The 21,523-nt window shown below is 47.3% G+C and overlaps 3 protein-coding genes and 2 long non-coding RNA genes across 6 annotated transcripts; 2 read left to right on the top strand and 3 right to left on the bottom strand.

The window, feature by feature from the left end:
* The first annotated feature begins 307 nt into the window (after positions 1–307).
* LOC147971727 (tetraspanin-8-like) lies at positions 308–2,505 on the top strand. Its single transcript, XM_087526299.1, has 2 exons — positions 308–962; positions 1,914–2,505. The coding sequence occupies exons 1-2, from the start codon at positions 459–461 to the stop codon at positions 2,229–2,231; spliced, it is 822 nt and encodes a 273-aa protein (XP_087382425.1). The 5' UTR covers positions 308–458; the 3' UTR covers positions 2,232–2,505.
* On the bottom strand, positions 2,301–7,245 carry LOC147971726 (uncharacterized). Its single transcript, XR_015604805.1, has 2 exons — positions 6,526–7,245; positions 2,301–5,461 (listed from the first exon to the last, which is right to left on the bottom strand). It is a non-coding gene; the product is annotated as an uncharacterized LOC147971726 (long non-coding RNA).
* A 4,905-nt stretch (positions 7,246–12,150) lies between these two features.
* LOC147971725 (WAT1-related protein At4g28040-like) lies at positions 12,151–14,188 on the bottom strand. Its single transcript, XM_087526297.1, has 6 exons — positions 13,771–14,188; positions 13,564–13,677; positions 13,073–13,280; positions 12,779–12,940; positions 12,514–12,665; positions 12,151–12,428 (listed from the first exon to the last, which is right to left on the bottom strand). Exons 1-6 carry the CDS (start codon positions 14,043–14,045, stop codon positions 12,212–12,214), a joined length of 1,128 nt encoding a protein of 375 aa, XP_087382423.1. The 5' UTR covers positions 14,046–14,188; the 3' UTR covers positions 12,151–12,211.
* On the top strand, positions 14,117–17,118 carry LOC147971724 (uncharacterized). Of its 2 annotated transcripts, none has more exons than XR_015604804.1 (4): positions 14,117–14,251; positions 14,521–14,623; positions 16,367–16,475; positions 17,024–17,118. It is a non-coding gene; the product is annotated as an uncharacterized LOC147971724 (long non-coding RNA). The 2 variants fall into 2 exon arrangements; XR_015604803.1 differs by lacking the exon at positions 17,024–17,118 and adding an exon at positions 16,583–17,017.
* LOC147971723 (WAT1-related protein At4g30420-like) lies at positions 14,660–17,783 on the bottom strand. Its single transcript, XM_087526298.1, has 7 exons — positions 17,493–17,783; positions 17,318–17,389; positions 17,037–17,153; positions 15,651–15,906; positions 15,418–15,576; positions 15,145–15,296; positions 14,660–15,034 (listed from the first exon to the last, which is right to left on the bottom strand). The coding sequence occupies exons 1-7, from the start codon at positions 17,663–17,665 to the stop codon at positions 14,842–14,844; spliced, it is 1,122 nt and encodes a 373-aa protein (XP_087382424.1). The 5' UTR covers positions 17,666–17,783; the 3' UTR covers positions 14,660–14,841.
* Positions 17,784–21,523: the final 3,740 nt, after the last annotated feature.

Raw genomic sequence — 21,523 nt, 5'->3', positions numbered from 1 at the left:
CGGAAACGCGTGATCTCAAGAACAGTAGCGTCCCCTTTTTGATTTTTGAACCCTTCGTCCAGACCCTGACACGAGCCAGGCGTTCCCCGGTCAATACGCTTGCGTGTGCAGACCCCTGGCGCGAGTCGCGGTCAATAGTCCCCGTGCCCAGCAACGATCCATCCATCCATCCGTCCATCAGCAACCGCCACGCCCCTTTCCGCTCCCACACGAAAAGCCCAAGAACTTTCCTCTCGCCCACCCCACCCCGGCCCAACCCAATCCACGCGCACAGCCCCATCTACAAATACCACGCCCGCCCGCCACCATCCCACATCATCACACATCTCATCCACAGACCACGCCGTGCGCCACGCCGCCTCCCCCCAAAAACCTTTCGAAAACCGCCGCGCCAACCGCCACCCAGCCCGCCCCTCCAAGAAACCGCACCACCACCACCCCCCACGCCGCCGGACAAGATGGTGCGGCTGAGCAACACCATGATCGGGATCCTGAACGCAGTCACCTTCCTCCTCTCGGTGCCCATCCTGGCGGGGGGCATCTGGCTGCGGGCCCGCGCCGACGGCACCGAGTGCGAGCGGTACCTGGCGGCGCCGGTGATCGTCCTGGGGGTCTTCCTCATGCTCGTCTCCGTCGCGGGGCTCGTCGGCGCCTGCTGCCGCGTGACCTGCCTCCTCTGGTTCTACCTCGTCGCCATGTTCCTGCTCATCGTCGTCCTCCTCGGCATCACCGTCTTCGCCTTCGTCGTCACGCACAAGGACACCGGCGAGGCCGTCTCCGGCCGCGGGTTCAAGGAGTACCGGCTCGGGGACTACTCCACCTGGCTGCAGAGGCGGGTGGAGAACGACAGGAACTGGAACAGGATCAGGGGCTGCCTCCAGGACGCCAAGGTCTGCAAGTCGCTCGAGGACAGGAGGGAGACCCTCGACCAGTTCATGTCCTCCGATCTCTCCCCCATCCAGGTAATTCATTTCACTGCCGATTCGCCTTCTTACTTTTTATTATTCTTCTTGTCCATTAATTAATTTCATTTGATGCCTGAAGATAACAAACCTAGGGAAAATATATTTGATGATCCGAGAAGAATTGATCAAGTACTAACAAATATCATGAAAAATGAGATCTTTTTCACGTGTCTGCGTACGTGCTCGCCGAGATATTTCCGACCACGGAAAAGGATAAGATAGTAGCTCCTGCCCAAGGTCAACAAATTGCGGTTTGAGAAATTGTAGTTGCGCAACTTGATCTAGAGCGATGTTTACGTCTACGGTTGTGCCAGAGGTCAGCATCATGTAGAGAGGGTCAATCAAATTACTCCACTTGCTTTTGTTGATTGTATTTTGAGATAGCGAACCGCTCTGCTTATTCGTGCGGACAATAATTAACTACTAGTCCCAACCTCAATCAAATAACTACACACAAGAGTTGCATGCATGGTTAAAAAGATAGTAAGAAATCCCCAAGAGAAGACCAACGTTTTGAATACTAGCAATGTTTGATACGATCCTCCCGATTTCCGAGGGGTGACTTTGAGCCGGCGGCGATACTGTCAACGGATTGCTCCTGATTCATAGTGATTTTTCTTCGACCCAAAGCAGCCCTCAGGGCTGCTGCTTTCCATTAAATTCTTTCCAAACGTTCTGACCGTTGCAACGTGGAACCAGACCAGAGACCACAAGTTTGGCAGTGACACCTCCATCTCAACGCTTGGGTGCCATTTTACCAAACTTTCCTATTATCAGGTCGCAGAACCCAACTGCTCCGTGACCAAATTATCTCTTTCTATAAAATAAAAATAACAGCGAGGACTGAGCCATTGAACCTTTTTTTCCTGGTCAGAAAAGAAATTCTTTAATCGACTATTTTATTTGCGACGGAGGCTGACTGACCATTTCATCTTTTCCGGCGAGCAGTCCGGCTGCTGCAAGCCTCCGATCAGCTGCGGCTTCACCTACGTCAACGGCACGCAGTGGAGCGGCCCGGCCAAGTCGACGGAGCCCGACTGCGGCGCGTGGTCCAACGACGACGGGGCGCTCTGCTACGGCTGCCAGTCGTGCAAGGCCGGCGTGGTGGCCACCCTCAAGCGCAACTGGAAGCGCTCCGCCATCATCAACATCGTCTTCCTCGTCTTCATCGTCATCGTCTACTCCGTCGGCTGCTGCGCCTTCAGGAACAACCGCCGCGACCACCGCAACGGCGGCGGGTACAAGCAGCAGGGCGCCTACGCCTGATCGCTCGGCTTGGTCACTTATTGCTCGGATGGATGCGATCGTCTCGTTGTGTCATTCTCATTCATCGTCGTGCTTCTCTTAGGAAGGCCTGATCTAGCTTTGTACAGGCGAGATTTATTATTCTGTGCTCTGATCACTTACTAGTTAGGTTTTACTCCGTGGTCATGAGGAGGGTTGTGTGTATATATTTTCTGTTTCTTTGATATGTATGGCAGACCATTATATATGTAACAGATTATTCTGGAGTTATTTATTTCATACAGTATTATATTTATTTTTGTCCATTTTTTCCAATTGATCTGCACCTTTGATTGTTTCTCTTGACTCACAAAGTCACAAGTATGTTCCGGAAATTCGCTCGTGAAGCAGTAGTATTCATTTTGACATCAAGTTTTTTTTTCTTTTTGAAAAGTCACCAGGGGGCAAAAAAACTGTCCACCTGAACATCAAGTGTTTTAGATGGTTGATGTGTTGCTCATTCAGTGTTGTGACAGCAGCGTGCTGTACAATCCCTTTGATTTTTAAACTTGGACCTTATCCAAGGCTGTATTTTTCCAAGATGGCTTTCAAGCGCGATGGGCACACGCATGCTTTCGAACTGTCTGTGTCACCTTCACTTTCTTGATTCTCCAGCGTGTGAACTACATCAACTTGTTCATTATCAGTAAAGGAGAAACCGCCTGAAGTTGTTCACCTAATTACCGTCCCCATTTGCACACAAGGTGGCAGACAGACGCGCAGGCATGCTCTCAATCTTCTCGACTACTTGTGCCATCCTTCCCATCGAAGTATTACTAGAAAGGGGAGCTATGAAGACAGATGCGCTGGATCATGGTTCACGAGAGATGCAAGTCCAGCCCACCACAACCTCCCAAGATATCCTCCTCGTTACACTTTCGTCTGCAAGAATCGTTATAGCTAGGCATCGCATCGCCTTCCCGATGTCGTTTCTGCGCGACTCTTTCCTGTTGGACTAGCTAGTAGCCCTTCTTAACATAGGCCTCACTGTCTTAACAGCTAACATATCTTCCATGTTGCCTCAGTCGTCCTAGTAATGACGGACAGCGATGGGTTCTGGCTGCCTGGGTCAAATCTGATCATATGCGTTCAGCAGACTGCCAGACTCCGTGTCTGATAATTTTAGCATGCATGGCTGCAAAGTCACGAACAATTTTGTTTTGTTGGCTGACAGACGGTTCAAGGAAGTATGGGAGACAGCTGATTATCAGTTCAAAGGCCGAAGGCAGATTTTTAGAGTAGTGCTAGTGCAATACTCCTATCGTTGGCATGTCGAAGTATCAGCGTTCACGTTTTCAGATAACAATGGCTCTGAAGGATTGTTCTCACTCTCTACTTTTACAACGATGCTATCTTGTTCTACCATGCTCTCACCCTCTCCATCATCTTCTTTACCCCACGGGGCTACACAGAGGCCGATGGTGACAGCGCCTAATACGCTGCGTGAAAGAAAAAAATAATCACTGTAAACATCATCCACAGCAAAGAGTTATTATCCACTGAACACAACAGGGTTCAGTGGACCTAATGGGGAATGAAGTTGGTGCATACCTCCCACTCCCAGTATGGAGTTCTTCATGAAGGAAGAGTTTAGGTAATATTGTCATGAGTAAACATTGAAGAGATATCCTCTTCGTTTCACTTTCACTTGCAAGAATAGTTGTAGCTAGGCATCGCCTTCTTGTGGTCCCTTCTGTGTGACTCTCTAGTCAGACTAGTAATCATTCTTAACATAGGTCTCAGTCCTTGCCAATTGGCGTCTTCCAATATCTTCCATGTTCCTTGATTAATCTCTACTCCTAATGGAGCAATTGGTAGTCTCCACCGGTCAATTTTCGTCCCACCTCCCCTGGTTTTTTTTGGTACTTCGTCCCACTTCTCACTTTCCACCGATCCCCCGCATTTTACCTCCCAACCGATAAAAAAAACATCAACATGCAACTACGGCCATCCTGAACCGCGCCGGTTCACAGATAGAAAAAACCCCTACAACGATCAATCACGCTTAACCTACGAAATGACGGGCTGATCGATCTGATCGTCTTGACCTCGATCCCATTGCGAGCCGCGGTCATTCGTCCCCGCCCCTCAAACCCTTGGCCGCCGTCACAAACCCTGAAACCCTTGTCCGCCGCCACAAGCGCTCATACCGTAGGTCTCTTTCACAGCGTGCAGTCTTATCCCGGCGACGACGCCGTCCGAGTGCAAAGACAGGCTCACGTCCCCGATCCGTCGCTCTTCAGCGGACCTGCGTGCGATCCAGTCGCCGCCGGAGTGGCGATTGCAAAATCAGGTGTGGCGTTTACATATTCCTACCTTTACAATTACTACTCTTACAAATCTGCATCTCTGATCGGTTCCGTGGTCGTACTGGCATTGTGATCTCGGTTCAACATCCTCAACTGTGCCATACCTCTTGCTCTCATTTTATCAGCCCTAAATTGAATCATCTCATTGCAAGGAACTCAGTTTTCGTGCACATAACTGACAGGAGTTTGGGCCTGGTGCCGGCCCCAGGGTGGGGTGTCATCAGCAGCAGCATCTGGAGGTTAGTTGACACAAACATAAGGTAGTTAAGAGGCTTGACTCTAATTGGTGACATGCAAAAGTTAAGGTTTCTATGCCAACAGGAAATAGTCAGATGGTTGAAAATGATTGAGTGCAGGTACAGGCTGGATGAATAAAATCGTTCAGAGTGGGAAATAATGTCATCCTCCCATATGAACCACCGTTTTGAATGGGAAATGTTTGTCACTATTTGACAGCCATACCTGTTTATCACTATTTGACAGCCCCAAATGCTTGCAGGTGGTGAATCATCAAGTGGTAGGCCTCAAGCGTCCCATAGATACAAAATGTATGCATTTTGTTTGTTCAGTTTGTGGTCTTAAAATTTTTTGACCAAACAAAAATACGAGAAACTGTGATATGTCTGGAAGTATAATGGAAGAAAGGTGTCTTGTAAATATGGCAGCAAATTATCATATTGATCATGTACATCAATAAATAAATGCATACCAACCAACTTATCCTATAACTAAATGCATATCAATCATGTACACCAAATAAGAACACTTATCTTCTTTCTGGTGTTGCTGAGTATTTGCATTTAGTGAGCATCACTGGTAGGCCTCAAGCGTCCCATAGATGTCCAACATCAGTAGATAAAAACATGCTTAGTCGGATTGATGCTCAAAAAATTGCCCTTCATGCTGAAAAGGCGGCAATATGCTTCATGAGTTAGTGTCGCAATGGGAATAGATAAAAGCTACGGTCAATCCCTAAAAAGTTGTTCCTTTATGTTCGCAAGCAAGTCCTCTGCATTGGGCAACTATAGGTCGCATTATCAGAAGTCACAGATATAGAAGTAAAGGTGTTGATCGACGACACGGAGTGCCCAAGCAAAAATAGTGCAATGAATATATTATACACATAGATTTTTAATTCTTTTTGTTAGAAGACAACATTCCATATTCTAGATAAGAAACCATATATGTAACTAATTCACACACTTTACTGTTGTGTGTGCACCATATAACCTTGTGTATGTTGACCGTATAGCATTGTGTATGTTCACCATATAAGACGCAAGAAGCCGACAAGAAAACTAGCCACACCTAAATAACTGAGGTACAAAACTTAAACTGCAGCTAGCCGCATGCATGTTTCACACTAAGCTGATGCTTTTGCTACATACCTCATTAAAAGTGCATGTAAACCCCCTTGTTGCTATGTCAGTCAATACTTAGATGTAAGGGTCTATTGCTATGTTCAGTTAGACTTAATGCAATTGTATCTTAATTTGATTTCAAGCTTGGAGCTATTTTTTTAATCAAACCTCTAAATTATGCAGAATAAAGAGTCTGATCAAGTAACTAAACTGTCCTAAATACTTAGCAAAGTTGGCCAGTTCGCATCTATAGGATCATAAATTATAAAAATAGTAAGAAAATAGGATAAAATACTAAACAAGATTAAAACATGCATGCCCCCAAGACAAGAAAATGGAAGGTATTACGTAGGTACACTGCATGACCGAGATTGTATCTACCAGGGGAGTATTTGTAGTAGCTTGGGCAATCGTCAGAAGAGTTGACCATGCGCAAGCAATCTAAAAACACTTCTCGATCGATTGATAGTCTCAAATCCATCTCTCTTCTCCTAAAGCTAACGTAGTAGCAGTACACGCTCAAGTAGCTAGCCCTAAATTACAGCAAACCGCGGACCTCCGGCCATTAGAGGGGACGGGGGAGGGGGGAGGGTCCGTTTGTCTCACCTTGCCGCGGAAGTGGGTGTGGGGGAAGGGGGGCGGCGGTTTGCTTGCGGAAGACGGCGGAGTGGTAGACGATGTAGACCACACGCTGCACCACCGTGACTGCACCTCGTGGTGGTGCTTCTTGCCGGCGATGAAGACGACTGGCTGCACCACCGTGGCCCGTGCGTATGCCGTCGGGGAGCCGCCTCGAAACAGAAGGCGAGGAGGAGATCAGGCAAGGGAATCCACAAATGGAAGAAGTACATGAGGAAAGGGTTCGAACCAGCGTACCGTAGTTTCTGCCGTTGCAGATCGAAGCACCAGCAACGAATCTTGAAATCTCCCCGCGCGTCGGCCCACCTCCCCGCTTCGGATCGACCTTGAAATCGCCGGAAACCAGCAACGTCGCGGATCTGGACCGACCATGACTGGATCCAGCAGCCGCGCATGCGCGATGAAGCTCGTTGCGTGCGTCCCCTCCGCCGCACACGGCTCGCCGGAGACGCATCTGTCGCTGGGCAGAGTCTTGGTCGTTGCGGGAAAGGCGACGTGCGCGGTGATGCGTCGGGGGGAGGTGAGAGGGCGATAGATGGCGACTGAGTGGAGAGGAGAGGTGAGTGGAGAAGGTAGGAGAGGGCCTGATGCGGCGTTCGCCGGGCGGAGCCGCGCGGCTACCAGCCCGTACGTGGACGCACGCGGCGTCGCGGCGGCGGATGGGAAGTGGGGCGAGGGGGGAGTGAGTGGATGGGAGAGGAGCGAGTGGAGGGGAAAGGAGCGAGTGACTGGATAAGGGAGGCGGCCGGGTAGGTGGAGAGGTGTGGAGGTGGGCCGACGCGCGGGGAGGTGGAAAAGCCGGGCGCGCCAGGGGAGGTGGGTCGTCGCGAGGGGGGCTGGGCCACGTAAAGGTTTCGTCCCGAATGAGCAGGCTTTTTTTCTTTTCTGATTCATCACTTTTTTTCTCTTTTGAAAACCTAACCGAAAAAACTTTGAATTTCAATATAACTTATTGAAAACACGAATATTTTTTAAAACAGTGAGCAAATATGAAAATAGCAAACAATTTGTTCAAACACGATCATGTTTTAAATTTTGAGAATAAACTTTAAAACAAATAATAATTTTGTCAAATTTAGTCAAATTTGGCAAATCGAAAAGTTTTTGAAACTTTGAAGTTTATTGGAAAATGATATCCATTTAAAAAGAACCCGAACAAATTTGGAAGCCTGAACAGTTCTTTACAAACACAAACATTTTTTGAATATTGAGAACAAACTTTGAAAATCATAACCTTTTTAAAAAATCCAGAATATTTTCATAAACGTGAACAATTTTTTAAAATATGAACATTGTATTAATTTTGATAACTAATTCCAATAAACAATAACTTTTTTGAAAATCCAGTACAGTTTTTGAAAAGTCAGAACATTTATTGGTAAATCCATAAAAAATTTCTAAAAAGCAAACACATTTTTCGAATCTGAGGAACAAATTCTGAAAATACCTAATTTATTTTAAAAATATATATCAGTTTTCTTTAAAAAGCAATAAAACTTTCATATTTTGAATAAAATATTATGAAATATGCAAACATATTCTGGAAATCAAGAACATTTATGTAAAAAGCAAAAAGCTTTTTCAAATGTCATGAACATTTTTTAAAACTTGTGAACATGTTTATATAAACATGTGGTATGACATTTATTTAAATAACATATATTTCTAATAATATCAAATAGGTTATCTTTTTTGCATACAAATAAGTTGTTTTACAATCATTTTTATATTTATTATATATTACATATAATAATATGATGAAGTAGGGAATATCATTTATATTTCATCATGGTATACTTATTATTAATGTTGGGATGATTTTTGTTGTAATTATTTTTTTACCTCACAAAATGATATTAAACAAAAAACAATGTAATTATGTATTTGTAATTAAACAAAATTGTATATATATAAACATGGTTCAAAAAAATAAATATTTTTATGCTTGTTACATATATTAAGGGTAACACAACAAAATCATATAAAAAACAAATATACTTTGTTAATTTTGGGTTGTTTGTTTTAGTTTTTGTTTGTCAATTTTCCATAGCCCATCATTTTATTTAAAATAGTTTATATGATTTCAAACGCCTTCTAACTTAAATGAACATTATAGTTTGTTGTTTTCCTCGAATTGTTCTATTTGTGAAATGATTTAAGCAGCATATTTTTATAATATAACCAAATGCTTTTCTTATTATCCGATAAAACCGTTGTTTTAGTTTTATAATGTCGTGAAAAATATTTAATATATTTCATCATAGATATAAATTGATGGGTTACGACATACGCACTGAGGCAACGATGACAGATCGCACTGAAACACCGCGAGAAGAGGTGCCTAAAGCTAACCTTACTTTGTATCTATATTCTATGTGATAAAATGAATGATCTATTTATATTCTTGTTTCTTCAGAATATAGTATACATGGATATGGACTCTGGAGATGCACGGAAAGATTCCTTTGAGAGTTCAGATGCAATATCACTGCAAGGGGCTAAAAACCCACAACATAATCACGTTGATGAGGTTATCTCTCATAATAAACCAAAAAAGGATGCCAATTTACATGTTATCCCACAAGGGAATTTTAAATATTATTATCAAGAATTTTTGGTGATATTGCCTTTTGTATTCAACAATTTTGGATTTTATTGTTCACTAAGCTGGCTCACTTTTTTTATGAATTTCATAGACTATGTTTGTACCCCTAGAGATATTACAATCATCGAAACAATCAAGTCTGCCCCTAAGAATACCCGGTTTGTTGACATTGGAGATGCCTTGTTATCAACTGACGATTTGGAATGCCTTATAAAAAATGACATGTTCTTACATGATGGTGTAAGACCAATTGCACAAAATTTGTAATTAATTTATTATATATAATATCATAATTTATATATATAATCTAATGGTTGGTTGCAGGTGATAAATGCTTACATATATTGCATGCTTGCTCACGAGCATTTACAAAACAGGGCGGGTGAAAAGGTACACATTATTAGCACGTTTGTATCGGGCCAGATAAAAGAAGACGGGGAAAGAAACATAGACCCATCAAAATATCGTCGCATTGTGCGTCATGTTAATACTTATCTACAACAAGATATGGTTAGTTTTGTCTCGTAATCCATGCATATAATTATGAATTGTTTTTATTTAGTTCATATGCTTAATGATTTATTAATAACTATATCTAATTTTGACTGTGACTTGTATCTTATTTACACCAGTTATTCATCCCGATTAACATGCCGGGCTACCATTGGTATCTAGCAGTTGCCAACGCCAAAAAACGAGAGATCCAAGTATTGGACTCACTTGGTGAGAATGTCAAACGCAATGACCTTGCTACTACGGTAACTATCTATTTATTTTCTCATCTTAACATTTATTTTGTTTGACTTCATCCCTACCATCTCTCATATATATATATATATATATATATATATATATATATATATATATATATATATATATATATATATATATATATATAAGTTACTAGGGCTCGAGAAATGGCTGAAACTTGCAGAGCATAGTCTGGAGTTTATCAGAGGTCATAAGTGGCCTGATCTCAATGTTACAAAATGGACGGTTGTAGAGCAAATTCATGAGGCAATACAAACCGATGGGTAAGCACTTGTGATAATGGTTTGTTTTTAGATTCATTTGTGTGGCATTCTGAGGCATTATTTTATCATATTATAGCGCATCATGTGGATTGTTTATGCTAAACTATATGGAATACTGGTCATCACATGGACTGTCAGACCAGTTCACGCAGGTATTTCAGTTTTATACATTATCTCAAAAAAAATAATCAAAATATTTTCTAAATTGTTTTCATAATTTATTTGTAGGAGGATATGAAACATTTTCGGCAAAAATTAGCAATTATTTTGCTCGATTCAGATCTTAATAAGCTAAGAGGATGTCCCATGTACCATCAACCTGTCAACGAAGAAACTTTAGCTAATTCTGATCTTGAGATCTTGGATAATCCTTCTGACGTGGTCGAAGAGAAATGTCCTGCCCCAATCACTATCATTCCCACGGACCAACGTGAAATACTTGCCGGCCTCTGCAACTACATCATGTCGATCAATGATGCTGGGTGTTTGGAGTAAGTATCATGTATCAATATTTAATGTGCGGATGTATATTATTGTTCTTCTTACCATCCAAATTACAGGAATGTATGGGTCCGGAGCTCCACACCCGATCTCATGAGTTTAACTCTTAAGAAACTTCAGTGCATACTTAACATGGAGCAGCCCATGGACAATGATTGCTTCAACACCGCCGTGCTTATGCTGGCATGTGACGAGGGAGTATTGTTCACAGACCCTCCTATACACTACATGGATCTACGATTTTGTGTAAGTTACCGTAACTCTTCATTATAGGTGCCATTAGTATCAAAATGTTGAAACAATATGTCTTCTTTTACTTAGTCCATGCTGCTAGAGTCAACACGAGGTCAAAAGTTTTGTGAGAAGGAAACTATCCAGACATTGGCAACATTATTTGATAGCTGGCCTGCGATGGAGACCGACATCTCATCTTGCAATAAGGTAAATAAAATATTATGTCCATTGTTATCATGCTTTGTTTTTGTTTCTAATAGCTCCACTTGTACATTTATCTTCCCTATGCATCTATCGGCCGATACATATTGTACGTCATCGACAAAGAGGCACGTCGTCTATATATTATGGATCCTATTCAATCATCACAATCGTCAGAGGATAAAAACTTGAGGCATTCACTGAAATTAAAAAAAAATCAAGGGATTTCAAAGAAGCACTCGAAATAAAGCTTCCTGGGTGGAATTCCGATATATCTAAATGGCATCGTTTATTTCCGGCCGGTGTTCCAACGAGTATAGACGGGTAATGAATTCATAACAAGATTATTTACTTTTGTTATCATTATATTATTTATATTATTAATTTCAAGTTTTTCAGGAATGTGTCTGGCTATTTTGTTTTTCATTTTATGCTCTGGTGGAACCGTAAAGAATTGGTCAAGCCGGTTTGCGTGGTGAGAAATGTGGGTTACATGTTTTAAGACTTTCGGCGTGAAATTTTCATACTAACTACATTTATTTATTCTGCAGGATGGGTATGAATTGAGGAAGCATTTTTTATTATACTTGCTAAATCATCGTGGGAATGAAGCTAGAGGAAACTTTCCTGATATTGTGAAAGAATTTCTTAAGCGCATCATCTAGATATTAATATTTTTGTAATAGATGTTAAGTTGTAACATCACTTAGTTTGTTACATTGCAATAATGGACTTCAGTTTGTGTTACATGTTAAAAATGTGACAATGTAAAGCAACGTATAACTCTGGTAAAATATATCAAGAGCCCGTGGCAACGCACGGGCATTCTACTAGTCCTAATAATGCCAGACAGCGATGGGTTCCTGACTGGCTGGGTCAAATATATACTCGGCACATTCAGCATTGTGCAGACAGCTAGACTGTGAGTTTGATAACGTAGCATGGCCATTGGCCAAGAACTATCAAATGGAAAAAATATGTACACATATTTTGGCAACAAGCAAGCAGTGAAAGAAGTATCAGAAAAAGGGATCATTATAATTCGAAGGCTAGAAGCTGATTCTAAAAAACAGCAATGTCATTGGCATCTCGAAGCATCAGCATCCGCGTTTTCAGATAACAACAATGGTTCTGAAAGATTGGTCCCACTTTCTACTTTTACACCCATACAATCTTGCTCTAAAATGCTTTCAGAATCACCAGAGCGGATGGCCAGCCCCTCACCGCTTGCATCATCAGCTTTACCCCACAGCACAACATACAGGCCTAGGATGATTACAATAGCACCTAACACGCTGCACACAGACAATTTCATGGTAAACATCATCCACGGTAGCAGTGATTATGTACCGAGCAGAATAGGAAGTTCAGTCGACATACCTCCCAATATGCAGTTCCTCGTGAAGGACGAGCGTGGACAATATTGTTGTGATGACCGCGCTCAGCGGTGTAAAAATTGCGCTGTAAAGGGGGCCTTTCACTGATATGCACCAAGATTGCATAAAAAAGTTTGCGCCCGATGCGAAAACGCCCTGCAAAAATTGTTCAGTGTTGTTAAGTGGCCAAGCTCATTATACATCAACACAGTTCAGAACAACATGTGGATTACCATGCCATGCGTGCATTTAAATGGACCAAAACTTACTCCGTATAAGATGCAGGGGAGCTCCCAGATAGAAGCAAGCTTCCAGATCTCCATGTAGTTCGCTTCTAGGAAGAAGGCCATCACCGCGCATTGCAAGGTCGCTAGGAAGCACATCCAGGTTGCCAAGGACAGCGGATCAAGGTAGGATTTACAGACCGGTACCTGAAAATGACCGCGAATCATCATCATCATTCAGAAACCAATCAATCGCACAGAGCATACACATTTTGTCCACATTCTGACAGAAATGGGATGAATGTTTTCAAGCCAAGGTGCATGCAATGCAATGCTTGCCTGCAAGATGTACCAGATGGAGAAACAGAAGGCGTTCCCCATGAGGTAGATGCCGCCTCGCACCCAGTCATCGGTCGCCGGCAGGAGCAGGGCGCCGAGAAGCTTTGGGCCCTTGAAGAACGCCATGAGCATCGCTCCGGCGAGGCAGACGACGGTGCCGACGATCTTGGCGATGCTTCTTGAGCTCCTCAAGTCCACCTTCTCCAGCCTGCGAAAAGCGTGGGAATGGGATGATCGGTCAGGCGTTTCGAGTCACTCCACTAGTGGGCCGAAATGGAGGAGTCGTGGTGGACCAGACGAAAGCCACAAGCCCGAACAATCAATGGGCTGACTGACCTAGTGGGCCTATGCAAAATGAGTAGCTACAAGCGACCAACGAAAGAAATCGGACTTTTCTCAAAAAAAAAACCGAAAGAAATCGGACGGCCAGCAGGCTCTGTCTGAGGCACCGGCGAGGAGCGGAGAAAGGGGAGGAGGAGCAGAGCGAGTACCCGATGACGGCGGCGATGGCGAAGGTGATGCCGGGGGCGAGGTTGGTGGTGGCCCGGGCCATGGACGGCGACGCCAGCTGCAGCCCCATGAAGTAGAAGTACTGCCCGGTCGCGCTGCAACATCGATCGACATGTATCGTATCAGCGCAAGGTGCCGGAATCGAGCCGTACCATCAGAGATGAAGAGGACGAGATGTGTGTGCGTACCTGGCGAGGGAGGCGAGGAAGAGGAGGGCGAAGGCCCGGGAGCCGACGGCCATGGGGCGCAGCGTGAGCCCCCTGGCGGCGAGCGAGGCGAGGAGGAGCGCGGCGGCGGCGATGCCCTGGCGGTAGGCGACGAAGACGATGGGGCGCATGCCCAGCCCGTAGGCCGTCTTGAGCGCCATGTCCACCAGCGAGTAGAAGAGCTGCACCAGCACCATGGCCACGCACGGCTTGTGCCGCTCCGCCCACGCCCGCCATCCGCCGCCCGCCATCGCCATCGCGCCCGCTCGGCAGCCACCAGCTAAGTAGGAGCATCCATGTGCGGCGGACAAGCCAGGCTTTGCGTGCTAATTTTTGTTTACGGTTCGGGTTTTGCAGTCAAACCAGCTGCTACCGGACGATGAGATAAAGAATTGAGCGCCGGCTGCCCACGGTGATGCGGCGAGCATGCGTGGATCGCCCGGCTTGGAATTTTCGCCTTAAAGTATGCATCGTGATCATGTCCTCTTGTGCTTCTTTTCGGTGCTGTGACTCATGTTCCCCTCTAATCAATTGGTTTCTGCGGCATCCGTGCCCGAGTTCTCCTCTCCTACTATCCTGAATTGGCTGGCGCCATGTGGTCGTCGGCGTTTTTATTTCTTTAGCACCTTTCATTTTCATCCGTTAGCTCGCCCGCCGCCTGGCACTAGTTCAGCATGACTATTGCCTAGACTGAACATACATACTGACTGGAGAAATGCACAATGGCTGCAGGGGCGCACCGTCAGTGTCAGTCAAGAAGCCAGATTCGCCTCTGAAGTTTCTGTACGATTTGATTGTAGCGCACCGAATTGTGAAGACAATGGTGCCGTAATTGGTAAGCACAGCCCCCCACCCCCTACCTCATCTTAAATTCGTGGGACACAACAACATTTACGGCCATTATCTTTTGTACATTAGCGGCGACACCATGGGCTTGGCCACATGGTCCACCAGCACACTAGTACTCTCCCTCGAAAAACAACCATGCAGCTACAGAACACATGCGACCATAAGCTGAGAAAGATCACTGGCTGTTCCAAAATTGTAGAGCCACTACTTCTCGATCGGATTCTTGTCCGCCAGGAGCGGCGCGGTGATCGTACTTTCCGCGTCGAGGAGCTGAGAGCCCGACCATGTCTTCTCCAGATCATCGGCGTGCCCCGCCGCCCTCGGGCTCTTGACGTCGCCTGCTTTGCCCCACAGCACGATGTACAGCCCGGCTACCACGGCGAATGCACCCAACAAGCTGGACAAGCAGAACCGTTTCGCTAAGTAAGTTGAGAAGTACAGTAGTAATAAAATGGCAGGATCAGCAAAACCGAACTGCATGCTGAAGTTGCAGACAGTAAGACGCACCTTCCGATGTGTGGCTGTTCGTGGAGGATGACGGTGGCGAGCACGGTGGTGACGACGGTGCAGAGGGGGTTGAACATGGCCGAGTAGAGAGGGCCCCTCACCGTTATGCACCACGACTGCAGGTAGAACGTCACGCCTGACCCGACCGCGCCCTGCGTGCCCAACGATCCACATTGTTCAACACTTGTACATACTCCGTGGTTGTTTGTCCGCGGAAACGGCGGCGACACGTACGGGAAATACTGAAAGTGGATGGGGCGACGATGAGCTTACGGCGAAGATGCAGCCCATGAGCTCGAAGAGCGAGTGGATCTTCCAGGCGTCGAGGCCCGGCAGCACGAAGGAGTTGAGCAACGCCATCTGCGCCGTGGACAGGAAGCACATCCAGGCCGACAGCGTCAGGGGATCCACGTACGACTTGCAGATCGGCACCTGTGAAATAGTAGAAGGTTAATATTGTGCTCCTCTTCCCTGAAGATCTTCCTGGCTGGCTGACTGACACGGACCTGTATGATGAGCCAGAGCGACCAGCAGGAGCTGCTGCCGACGAGGAACAGCGCGCCCATCACCCAGTTCCGGCTCCCCGGCGAGTTGAGAAGAAGCAGGTCGTCCAGGCCCAGCCCGGCGCCGCCGACGCCCAGCGAGTCGTGCAGCAGCTTGGGGCCCTTGAGGAAGGTCATGACCATGGCGCCTCCGACGCAGACGGCGGTGCCGAATATCTTGGCCACGCTTCGCGGCTTCCTCATCTCCACGCATTCTAGACTGCGTTCATGAGCCGGCGGTAATTTCATTAGTAACCAATTCCACTTTCGTAATTGAGTTTCCAGTAAAATACTTCCCTAAATAGAGTACTACTTATAGCAAGAAGCCCACTTAGTTAGAGTGCCCACTGACACTCATACACAGTGATGGAGAACAGAGCGTATATAAGTGACAACGTGTGACAGTACCAACTATTTGTATTTTGCCCCGAAGCGTTCCACAAATAATGCTGCCCCGTACGTAGCCCCCCACGTACGTTGTCGGCACTACTGTGCTGGTGTCCTAGAAAGACAGCCTTCATTGCATTTTGTAGTACAGTCAGCAGTGTCGGGTGCTAGATGATTTCTGTTACTTGTCATTCTCCTTACATGTAGTATAAGTAAAAGTAATTTTCTAGCATTTTGGAACATAAGACACATACTAGACCTAAATCTTTTAGCCCTATTCCATGTGTTTACAGAGAAGAGAATGTTCGATCTGCACGATCAGTGGGAAAATTGACAGAAACAGGAAGAGCACAAGATGCCGACAGTCCCCGGGAATCGTCGTTCACCACAACTAATTGGGAGGTAACCTACACTACACACAGAGGATGATGAACACCGCACACATGTTACGTACTCAAGCCACACACGCCCACACCAGATAACATTTCACGTCTACGTCTACCATGCAGGCACGAATACTGCGGAAGCTCCAAGCATCGATCTGTCACACAGCTCAGACATGCGTGCGCTTCCCGCACTTACCACCATTATAAGCACGAACACTGACAAAATTGGATTACTTAGTGGTTGAGGGCACAAGTTGTCTTGTTAGCCACAGTTTATTGTCCCATAGGAATAGGATATATATTCTCTGGATCTACCTTACCTACATATACTGTAGAAGTAGTACATATATTATGACCCTAACTGCCCCATTAGTTAATTCCATAATTATCGTCCCCGATACCCTTCAGCTGACTAAGCAGTGACGCGAGAGATCTACAAGGTGCGCACACGCTCATGGCCTGGATTTCATTTTTAGACCACAGATGATGAAACTTGCATGATGAGAAACTGTGAACACACGATGTGAATAAAATGCAATGCCGGCTTACTGCTTGCACTTCCAGGTACGGTACTCACCCTACTGACGTCGCCAGCACGAAGGTGATCGCCGGTATCAGGTTCGTCATGGCCGTCGCCATGGACGATGACCCCAGGTAGATGCCTTGGTAGTACATGTACTGATTCGCCGTCGCCCTGTTAATTCGTTGCAGATATACACACCAAATGAAATGATCAGTAATGTTTTTTTTAGGAAGAAATGATCAGTGATGTAAACAAGACTGTTCGATCGCTTCGGTGCTCAGCTCAGCACGTACGTGACCGTTCGCAAGACCGCGAGAAGGCATATATGGACGTACCCGACGAGAGAGGCCAAGAACACCAGCACGAAGCCTGTCGTCCCGATGCAAACAATCTCCTTCAGCCTCTTCCTGGAGAAAAGACAATTTATTTACACAAACAATTTATTTACGCCAACGGATGTCTATGAAGTGGGAGAAGGAGAGAGAGAGAGAGGGATCGATCTTGTGTTACCTGTTGGCGAGCAAGGTGATGGGGACGAGGACAGCGGTGGCGATGGCCTGCCTGTAGACGACGAACACCATGGGGCTCATGCCGCGGCTGAACATGGCCTTGGCCCACAGCGCCATGGCCGCGTAGATGCACTGCACCACCACCATGGCCGCCAGCGGCTTGTGCTCCTCCATGGCAACGCCCGCCGCCGCCGCTGCTTAGGTAGGTACCACTAAGTAGCTAGCCGGGCGCCGGAGAGATCTCGAGAAACTAGTCGAGTGGGCGGGCGGCTGCAAGGAACGGCTGAGGCGGGCTAGGTGGTTTATATACGCTGCAAAGGTCGTAGGTTCGCACAAGGTTCTGCAGTGCTTCGTTCATGTGCCGCCTAATGTATTGACGGGCCCACGATGTTGTCGTACTACCTGATGTTGGCCTCGCGTGGCAGGATGGGAACAGGTCAGCTAAGCTAGCTGGTTTTTGACAAATCTTGACTGCTGAGACATGTTAATGGTCTCATGCAGCGTGCTTATGTGGACATTATTCTACTCCTGTGTCAGACTGACAGCGTGAGCTAAGAGCATCTTCACTTCACTTCACTTCCCTTCCCTTCCCCCACCCCACCCCCCATAGCCCCCAGGCGTCTTTTTTAGCGCCGACCAAAAAACGGCCCACTTGCGCCCCTCGATCCTCGTTTAACCGGCGAACCCAAGCCGAACCCAGCACACCGGGGGGCGCCGGCTGAAGCGAAAAGGCGCGTGGGCCTGCATTGTCGACGACACCGGCGGATTTCCCGTCGTTTTCTTCCCCCCTTTCCTCCATTTCCCCAGTGTCGCCCCCTTCTCCCCTGCCGCTCCTGCCATTCTCTCCCCAAATCCGCCCGCCATGCCGCCGAAGAAGTATGCGCCCCCTCACCTAGCCACCGATGCCGTCCAGCCAAAGCAGAGAAAGCCGAGGGCGCCGATGGCAAGGCCCCCGGGCTTGTCGAATGCCTAGTGGAAGGCCGATGTTGATCGTCGGGAGGTGGTCACCGTCGACCGGCGGAACAGGCTCATAATGAAGAAGGCCAGGGACGCGGCGGCGGCGGAGCAAGAGGAGGCGTCTCGCGCGGGGATGGCGAACCTTCCGCCCCAACAGGCCAACCAGTGCCCACAAGCCGCGTGGGGGAGCCAGCAGAGCGTCGCGTCGCCGGCCAACTTCTTGCCGCCACTGTGGGGGTACGCGCCCTCGCTTGGCTACGCCGACGGCGACGCGCATGGCGGCTTCAACCCCAACATCACCTTCCCGCATGGCGCGGCGCCGCGCGCCCCCCCCCCCTCCAGCTTCAACCCCGACCTGCGCACTCGCTCCCCCGTGTTCGCCGTCGACCTGAACACCCGGTACAGCTACTTGCCACTGACTTACTCAGGTTCGCCTACACCACCTCTGCGCCGTGACGCCCTACCCTTCGCACACGGCTCGGCGCCATAGTTCAGTAGCACCGACGCTGACATGGACGAGATCATCACGAACGGCTCGGTCATCGCTGCTTCATGCCCCGGGTTCCACACGTAAGACGAAACCCTGGACGCTGCTGTGGACATGGAGGACGAGCTCGACGACGTCGGGGAGGAGGTGGGGAGGAAGAACCGGCGGAGGCGGAGCCGGCGCCCAAAGGGAGAAAGAAGAAGCGGGCGACCAACGCCAAGCCGCGCGAGCCTCGCGTCAAGTGGACGTCCAAGGAAGATGAGTGCCTCGCCGAAGCATGGAAGACCGTCAGCATCGACCCGGTCGCTGGCTTGAATCAAAACGCCGACTGGTACTGGAGAAGGATCAAGACGGCGTTCGACGGGTGCAAGTTGGTCGACCCCAACTTCGCCAACATCCACATGGACCGTGGCAAGAAGGCCATGGCGAACCATTGGCGACCATCCAGGCAGCTTGCAAAAGGTGGCATGGGATTCAAGCGGAGGTCGCTGCTCTCCCGGAAAGCGGCGCCAATGTCGAGGGTCTGGTATGGCCATCGGTCGCCGACCTAGTTCTTCGTCTTGTACTTCACCGACACTCTTGTCATTGGCTGTGCAGATGGTTCAGATGTTTAACATGTTTCGACAGGACAACAGCGACCAAGAGTTCAAGTTCCTTCATGTGTTCACCAGGATCGAGTCATGCGAGAAATGGATGGAGTGCCGGATCGCTCTCGCCAAGGCGAAGGAGATCTACAACCCGGACGTTCCTGCCCTGGCGGTGGCAGAAGGGCGCCCTGATGGCAACAAAAGAAGCAAGGCGACGAAGGACGTGGCACCCGCTGCCGAACGGCTGCAATCGTCGATCGAGCAGTGCATCACCGATGCCAAGAGGAAGGAGAAATCTGATGTGAGGTGGTCGGTGTTGATGACGAAGCAGGACGTCACGCTCGACCTTCTCAGGACCAACGTTGTCGCAAAGAAGAGGAACACCAACCTGGCGTTCTTGACGGGGGTAGACACGTCGACGATGGACGAGCTGGTGAAGGCGTGGTACCTGGCGGAGCGCAGCCTCATCTTGAACCAGACGTCGGGACCGGCGGCGACCACCGCCCCTACGCCCACTACGCCAACACCGACGCCGAGCCCGAGCACTGAAGTTGTGCCCACACCGACGCCGAGACCGAGCACTGAAGTTGTGCCCACGCCGATGCCTAGCTCGACCAGCCCTGCGGCAGAGGAGCCTGCCATTTGATAAGCTCCATGTCTATTGTTGCTACCCTTTTGATTGCCGAACTTCGGCTATTTCGATCGTCGACTTGTGGCATGATGATTGCTGAACTGTGTCATTTTTTGGTAGCGGGAAAGTGAACTTTGAATTTTGATGCGTTTGGGGGCCGAAACCTGGGGGCGCGGCTGGGAGCTCGATCGCCCCCAGGCCGGAAAAACTGCCGGTGCAAACGCCAAAAGCCCTTTGCGGGGTGCGCTGGGGGGCCAAACGGCAGGAGATGCTCTAAGCTACATATGTCTAATCATATGAGTTCGGTCGTAAGAGCATCTCCAACAGGCGTGCAACTGCACGGCACACTTAAACTGTCTTACTGAAGGAAATATGCCCTAGAGGCAATAATAAAGTTGTTATTTATATTTCCTTATATCATGATAAATGTTTCTTAGTCATGCTAGAATTGTATTAACCGGAAACTTAGTACATGTGTGAATACATAGACAAACAGAATGTCACTAGTATGCCTCTACTTGACTAGCTCGTTGAATCAATGATTGTTATGTTTCCTAACCATAGACATGAGTTGTCATTTGATTAACGGGATCACATCATTAGAGAATGATGTGATTGACTTTACCCATCCGTTAGCTTAGCACGATGATCATTTAGTTTGTTGCTATTGCTTTCTCCATTACTTATACATGTTTCTATGACTATGAGATCATGCAACTCCCGAATACCAGAGGAACACTTTGTGTGCTACCAAACGTCGCAATGTAACTGGGTGATTATAAAGGTGCTCTGCAGGTGTCTCCGATGGTGTTTGTTGAGTTGGCATAGATTGAGATTAGAATTTGTCATTCCGATTGTCGGAGAGGTATCTCTGGGCCCTCTTGGTAATGCACATCAATATAAGCCTTGCAAGCAATGTGACTAATGAGTTAGTTACGGGATGATGCATTACGGAACGAGTAAAGAGACTTGCCGGTAACGAGATTGAACTAGGTATTGAGATACCGACGATCGAATCTCGGGCAAGTAACATACCGATGACAAAGGGAACAACGTATATCGTAATGTGGTTTGACCGATAAAGATCTTCATAGAATATGTGGGAGCCAATATGAACATCCAGGTTCCGCTATTGTTTATTGACCGGAGACGTGTCTCGGTCATGTCTACATAGTTCTCGAACCCATAGGGTCCGCACGTTTAACGTTCGGTGACGATCGGTATTTTGAGTTTATGTGTTTTGATGTACCGAAGGTAGTTCGGAGTCCCGGTTGTGATCACGGACATGACGAGGAGTCTCGAAATTGTCTAGACATAAAGATTGATATGTTGGATGACTATATTCGGCCACCGAATGAGTTCCGGAGGTC

The sequence above is a fragment of the Triticum urartu genome, chromosome 5A (assembly GCF_056163025.1).
Source record: "Triticum urartu cultivar PI428250 chromosome 5A, HENAU_Tu73, whole genome shotgun sequence".
Classification (NCBI taxonomy): domain Eukaryota; kingdom Viridiplantae; phylum Streptophyta; class Magnoliopsida; order Poales; family Poaceae; genus Triticum; species Triticum urartu.
The sequence above is the reverse complement of the archived record's forward strand: the minus strand, read 5'-3'. Positions and strand labels throughout refer to the sequence as shown.

What these genes read in the sequence shown, in the direction of transcription:
- LOC147971723 (XM_087526298.1), bottom strand. Translation starts at nt 17,665, where the DNA reads ATGGAGGAGCACAAGCCGCTGGCGGCCATGGTGGTGGTGCAGTGCATC. An exon ending in TTCTTGGCCTCTCTCGTCGG is followed by an intron (nt 17,154 to 17,317) that starts GTACGTCCATAT and finishes ACGAATTAACAG; the next exon opens with GGCGACGGCGAATCAGTACA. An exon ending in CGCTCTGGCTCATCATACAG is followed by an intron (nt 15,577 to 15,650) that starts GTCCGTGTCAGT and finishes ACTATTTCACAG; the next exon opens with GTGCCGATCTGCAAGTCGTA.
- LOC147971725 (XM_087526297.1), bottom strand. Translation starts at nt 14,045, where the DNA reads ATGGCGATGGCGGGCGGCGGATGGCGGGCGTGGGCGGAGCGGCACAAG. An exon ending in GCCATCGCCGCCGTCATCGG is followed by an intron (nt 13,281 to 13,563) that starts GTACTCGCTCTG and finishes CGCTTTTCGCAG; the next exon opens with GCTGGAGAAGGTGGACTTGA. An exon ending in TCCCCTGCATCTTATACGGA is followed by an intron (nt 12,666 to 12,778) that starts GTAAGTTTTGGT and finishes CAATTTTTGCAG; the next exon opens with GGCGTTTTCGCATCGGGCGC.
- LOC147971727 (XM_087526299.1), top strand. Translation starts at nt 459, where the DNA reads ATGGTGCGGCTGAGCAACACCATGATCGGGATCCTGAACGCAGTCACC. An exon ending in CCGATCTCTCCCCCATCCAG is followed by an intron (nt 963 to 1,913) that starts GTAATTCATTTC and finishes TCCGGCGAGCAG; the next exon opens with TCCGGCTGCTGCAAGCCTCC.